This window comes from Rhinopithecus bieti, unplaced genomic scaffold (genome assembly GCF_001698545.2).
Source record: "Rhinopithecus bieti isolate Rb0 unplaced genomic scaffold, ASM169854v2 scaffold_13704, whole genome shotgun sequence".
NCBI lineage: Eukaryota > Metazoa > Chordata > Mammalia > Primates > Cercopithecidae > Rhinopithecus > Rhinopithecus bieti.
In genome coordinates this window covers 5,282,199-5,288,381 of record NW_016808231.1, presented here as the reverse complement: position 1 = coordinate 5,288,381, position 6,183 = coordinate 5,282,199, and the positions used below count along the sequence as shown (strand labels likewise).

Below are 6,183 nucleotides of genomic sequence, written 5' to 3'. Positions count from 1 at the left end.
TTTTTTTGAGACGGACTCTCGCTCTGTCGCCCAGGCTGGAGTGCAGTGGCGCGATCTCAGCTCACTGCAAGCTCCGCCTCCCGGGTTTATGCCATTCTCCTGCCTCAGCCTCCCGAGTAGCTGGGACTACAGGCGCCCGCCATCTCGCCCGGCTAGTTTTTTGTATTTTTTAGTACAGACGGGGTTTCTCCGTGTAGACCAGGATGGTCTCAATCTCCTGACCTCGTGATCCACCTCTCTCGGCCTCCCAAAGTGCTGGGATTACAGGCTTGAGCCACCGTGCCCAGCCGCGAGGAACAACTTCTTTCCCAACTCCTGCACAAGGATGACGGCAAATCACTCAAACATCCATTTCTCCTTGATACGGTCTGGCTGTGTCCCCACCCAAATTGCACCTTGAATTGTACTCCCCTAATTCCCACGTGTCGTGGGAAGGATTAGGTGGGAGATAAGTGAATCATGGGAGCCGTTTCCCCGGTACTGTTCTCGTGGTAGTGAGTAAGTCTCACGAGATCTGACAGTTTTATTTGGGGTTTCTGCTTTGCATCTTGCTCATTCTCTTTGCCTGCTGCCATCCATGTAAGACGGGACTTGCTCCTCCTTGCCTTACACCATGACTGTGAGGCTTCCCCAGCCACATGGAGGTGTAAGTCCAACTAAACCTCCTTCTTTCATAAATTGCCCAGTCTCAGACATGCCTTTATCAGCAGTGTGGAAACGGATGAATACACTCCTACTCCACAAAAACAGGTTCCCTGGCTTCATCTCATCTAGTGAGGACCACCAAACACCAGGTCTACCACACCCCGAGAAACACAGGCCGCAGGGCCCAGCTGTCCCTCAGGAGCTGAAAAGTACCCTGACCTCAAACAGACCTACCATTTGAAGTCAGTGAAAGAGGCCAGGGGCGGTGGCTCACACCTGTGATCTCCGCACTGTGGGAGGCTGAAGCAGGCGGATCACTTCAGCCCAGGAGTTCAAGACCAGCCTGGGCAACATGGCAAAGCCCCGTCTCTACAAAAAATACAAATATCAGTAAGGCACGGTGGCGCGCCTGTAGTCCCAGCTACTTGGGAGGCTGAGGAGGAAGGACGGCTTGAGCCCAGGAGGCGGAGGATGCAGTGAGCTGAGATCATACCACTGCACTCCAGCCTGGATGTCAGAGCCAGATCCTTTTCCAAAAAACTAAAAAACAAAACAAATAAAAATAGAAAAAATAAGTCCGCAAGAGCTCAGGAAGCAGCGGCTGATCTGAGCGGAAGCTGGAGGTCGCTGGGAGGCAGGAACGCAGCACTCATTAGTACAAAACCTGGAAATAGCTCCTGGAAGCCCCTTTGAGCTTCGAAATTTGGTGCTTTACCTTTCTTCCAGATTCTCCTTTGCCTTCCAGCAATAATCAGCATGTCAACAATGGTGGCCTTCATTTTTCTCTTTTTCCTTGTCCTGTCACCCCAAATGAGTTTTGCGGGTTTTTTTTAATAGAGATCGGGTCTGACCACATTGCCTAGGCTGGTCTCAAACTCCTGGACTCATGCAATCCTCCTACCTTGGCCTCCTAAAGTACTAGGACTACAGGTGTGAGCCACCGCACCCGGAGCCAGATGCGTTTTTTTTTGTTTTTTTTTTGTTTTTTTTTTTTGAGACGGAGTCTCGCTCTGTCGCCCAGGCTGGGGTGCAGTGGCCGGATCTCAGCTCACTGCAAGCTCCGCCTCCTGGGTTTACGCCATTCTCCTGCCTCACCCTCCCGAGTAGCTGGGACTACAGGCGCCCACCACCTCGCCCGGCTAGTTTTTTGTATTTTTTTAGTAGAGACGGGGTTTCACCGTGTTGCCGGGTTAGCCAGGATGTTCTCGATCTCCTGACCTCGTGATCCGCCCGTCTCGGCCTCCCAAAGTGCTGGGATTACAGGCTTGAGCCACCACGCCCGGCCCAGATGCATTTTAATTTCCTCAGTAACTCCTCCCTGCTCCATACACACAGGACTGGGGAATCTTCTTCCTCTGGCAGCCAAAGCCCCCAAGACCTGCAGGTAGTCACACTGGGCAAAGTGGCCTCAGCACATCCAAAGCTCCACAGAAATGGATTTCAGCAGAGCTGTATGCTAGGATCTGGGGGACTTTTTTCTTTTCTGGAGAGAGGGTCTCACTCTGTCGTGCAGGTCAATGTAGTAACAGGATCATGGCTCACTGCAACCCCAGAGTCTGCCAAGCTCAAGTCATCCTCCCACCCCAGCCTCCTGAGTAGCTGTGACCACAGGTCAGTGCCCCTATAGCTGGCTAATTTTTTAAATTTTTTGTAGAGAAGGAGTCTTGCTGTATTGCCTAGGCTGGTCTCAAACTCCTGGGCTCAAATGATCCTCCCGCTTCAGCCTCCCAAAGCACTGAGTTCCCAGACGTGAGCCACCGCACCAGGCCTGTATTTGGGGAACTTTTAAAATTATTGGCAAAATTCAATTAATTCCCAGAGTTGATCCAGCCCAAAGAACCATCTGGATACACTTACTCACAAAACCAAAACAGATTCTGGTAAAACTCCTCTCACTAGTAGCTTAAGATGGGGACCTGTCCAAAGTTTAATGCTTTCTCACAGCTAATATATTATCTGGCAATTCTCCAGAATGGCATAAAAACAGCTTTGTGAAAAGGAACTTTGCTAGCATCGGGCAGATTAGCAGGGAATGCACCTCTTTTTCTGAGTACAGGGACCGGGCAACGACGTCCAAAAGCTTCTTTGTCTCAGCCTGGAACTCATGTTTGGAAACAGAACCTATTAATGAAACACAGACACAAACAATAAAGTTTAATTTCTATTTTTGTGCAAGAATATGCTACGTCACATTCCAAAGAATGTTTAAGTTTATGAGTTTTAAACATTTTTTTCTTTTTTGAGATGGAGTCTCACTCTGTCGCCCAGGCTGGAGTGCAGTGGTGTGATCTCGGCTCACTGCAAGCTCTGCCTCCCGGTTCACGCCATTCTCCTGCCTCAGCCTTCCGGGTAGCTGGGACTACAGGCGCCCGCCACCATGCCCGGCTAATTTTTTGTATTTTTAGTAGAGACGGGATTTCACTGTGTTAGCCAGGATGGTCTCTATCTCCAGACCTCGGGATCCGCCCGCCTCAGCCTCCCAAACATTTAAGATCGTGAACAAAAAGAAAGAAGTAGACAGAAACAAAGTCTGGCTGGGTGCCATGGCTCATGCCTGTAATCCCAGCACTTTGGGAGGCCAAGGCAGGAGAATCACTCGAGCCCAGGAGTTCAAGACCAGCCTAGGCAACAGAGCAGGACCCCGCCATCTCTACAAAAACTACACAAAGTAGCTGAGCATGATGGCGCACACTTACGGTCCTAGTCTCATGGGCCTGACGTGGGAGGATCACTTGAGCCAGGGAGGTCGAGGCTTCAGTGAGCCATGACTGCACCACAGCACTCGGCCCGGGCGACAGAGAAAGACCCTGTCTCAAAACAAAATGAAATAAAAAGTCTCTCAGAAAGGAGGTCTCAGGGCAGGACAAACCAGGCTCCCATCTGCACAGAAAGAACACAGGGGAAACAAATCCTCCCACTGCCGAGGCCAGACAGGCCTCGGGCTACGTCGAGGGACTGCTGAGCCTGGCTTCCCAACGTGCATGCTCATGAGAACTGGGCTGCCTCTAAGAACCAGATTATATGTTCTTTCCTTTGCTTTTTTTTTTTTTAGAGGCAGGATCTGGCTCTGTTGCCCAGGCTGCTATGCAGAGGCATGATCACGCTCACTGCAGCCTCAACTTCCTGGGCTCAAGTGATTCTCCTGCCTCAGTCTCTCAAGTAGGTAGAACCACTGGTGTGTGCTACCATGCCTGGCTAACTTTTTAATTTTTCTTGTAGAGAAAGGGTCTGTGTGGCCCAGGTTGGTCTCGACCTCTTGGCCTCAAGCAATCCTCCTGCCTCGGCCTCCCAAAGTGCTGGGATTACAAGTATGAGTCACAGTGCCCGGCCTATATTCTCCAAATAAGTGGTTTCCAAATTAATTATTTAGCAATCAAAATAAGAAAACCTCACTTCTCTTTTTAACTTCAAAGATTCTACTCTTGTCGACCCACTTAAAAGCCAGAAATGGAGCCACTTCAGGACTGGCTCCAAAGACCGCTTTTTTATATTTCAGAGGGAATGAAAAGTCAGCTCCGGAATTCGGTCCTGCGCAGGCTGGGCCAATGCTGAGTTTCCCCTCCCGCTTCCATGATTATTAGCAGATGTGCCATGAATCACCACTCAGGGGAGGTGCTGGACGTCAAACTCACGGGTGGCCACCAGAGGGGGCAAGACACACCCGACACTGGCAGAAGTCCCTCGCTGGGACAGAAATGGAGGGTGCAGCACTCCCTACAGCCAAGACCTTCTGATTTCAGACCTGAGGCGGTGGCTTTGCCAATCACTGCCTCCACCCTGAAAATGCCCCTTTATGCACAGCAGGGAACCGAGAAGCCCTCCCAGACCACAGTGCGAGCCCAGGCTACCCTGCACGCTCTCTGTGCTGCTGATGATCGAGTGCAGGGGCTCCTCCTTGTCCTCGGCACTCTGCGTGCTCAACAGCCGTCCTGCCTGGAAGCTCCAGGCCAGATTTCGCCTGGGGCCCAACTGGGCTGTGGTCCTCCGAGGACACAGAATTGGTTTTCCTGAAAAGACAAATAGGCAGAAAGAAGGAGAATTAGGAAGACACAAGAAACAATATGGTAATTCGTCCCATCAAGGGTGTCTAGCAAAAGCTAGTGTAGACACCTCTAAGTCAGGTTGTTGCTGAAAGAGAAATCCACAGAACCAAACGCCACAGTGTCAGGGTGTGGTTTTGGCAAGGAGCCCTCACACACGTCGTCAGCTTAAGATACTGGGTCTTCTCAGAACCGCCGAAGTGAAACTGGAGCGGGTGGGCTGCTGCCTTCTTTTGAGAAGGGGTCTCGCTCTGTCACTGCAATCACAGCTCATTGCAGCCTCGACCTCCCGGGTTCAAGCGATGCCCCTGCCTTCGCCTCACGAGTAGCTGGGACCACAGGCATAGACCACCACGCCCCCATAATTTTTAAAAAGTGTTTTGTAGAAACGGGGTTTTGTTATGTTGCCAAGACTAGTCTCGAACTCCTGGGCTCAAACGATCCTCCTGCCTTGGTCTTACAAAGAGTTGGGATGACAGGCATGAGCCACCGCGCCCAGCTGACAAGTGCCTGCTGACAGCACTTCCCACATTCACTCACAGGTGAGACCTCCCGCAAACTCAAACCTGCCTCGATACTCGCAGCCCCCACAGAACCCGCAAACTCAAACCTGCCTCGATCCTTGCAACCCCCGCAGAACCCCCCAAACTCAAACCTGTCTCGATGCTCGCAGCCCTAGCAGAACTCGCAGACTCAAACCTGTCTGGATCCTCGCAGCCCCCACAGAACCCGCAAACTCAAACCTGCCTCCATCCTTGCAGCACCCGCAGAAGCCCTCCAAACTCAAACCTGTCTCGATCTTGCAGCCCCCACAGAAACCTCCAAACTCAAACCTGTCTTGATACTCGCAGCCCCTGCAGAACCCGCAAACTCCAACCTGCCTCGACCCTCGCAGCCCCCACAGAACCCGCAGACTCAAACCTGCCTCCATCCTTGCAGCACCCGCAGAAGCCCCCCAAACTCAAACCTGTCTCGATCTTGCAGCCCCCACAGAAACCTCCAAACTCAAACCTGTCTTGATGCTCGCAGCCCCTGCAAACTCAAACCTGCCTCGACCCTCGCAGCCCCCGCAGAACCCCCCAAACTCAAACCTGTCTTGATCCTCGCAGCCCCTGCAGAATCCCCCGATGGGCCACACTTCCTTGCTCTTAACAGTCAAGAAAAAAAAATACTCCCGAAAGGGATCCAGATCTTTAAATGTTAATATTCTGAAACTGGCTGGGCGCGGTGGCTCAAGCCTGTAATCCCAGCACTTTGGGAGGCCGAGGCGGGTGGATCACGAGGTTAGGAGATCAAGACCATCCTGGCTAACATGGTGAAACCCCGTCTCTACTAAAAATACAAAAAACTAGCCGGGCGTGGTGGCGGGCGCCTGTAGTCCCAGCTACTCGGAGGCTGAGGCGGGAGAAGGGCGTGAACCCGGGAGGCGGAGCTGGCAGTGAGCCCAGATCGCGCCGCTGCACTCCAGCCTGGCTGACAAAGCAAGACTCCATCTCAA

At 52.1% G+C, this 6,183-nt stretch overlaps 1 protein-coding gene across 2 annotated transcripts in view; it reads right to left on the bottom strand.

Annotated features, from left to right (window-relative positions):
• TRAP1 (TNF receptor associated protein 1) overlaps nucleotides 1-6,183 on the bottom strand; it is an 81,689-nt gene that overhangs the window by 43,616 nt on the left and 31,890 nt on the right. For both annotated transcript variants that reach the window (XR_001888040.1, XM_017886333.1), the window contains exons 2-3: nucleotides 4,494-4,652; nucleotides 2,684-2,766 (exon numbers count right to left, since the gene is read on the bottom strand). Coding sequence is in view for 1 of the 2 variants with exons in the window: in XM_017886333.1 (XP_017741822.1) it covers nucleotides 2,684-2,766; nucleotides 4,494-4,652 (242 nt within the window). In the remaining variant the exon portion in view is untranslated. The remainder of the gene's footprint in view (nucleotides 1-2,683; nucleotides 2,767-4,493; nucleotides 4,653-6,183) is intronic.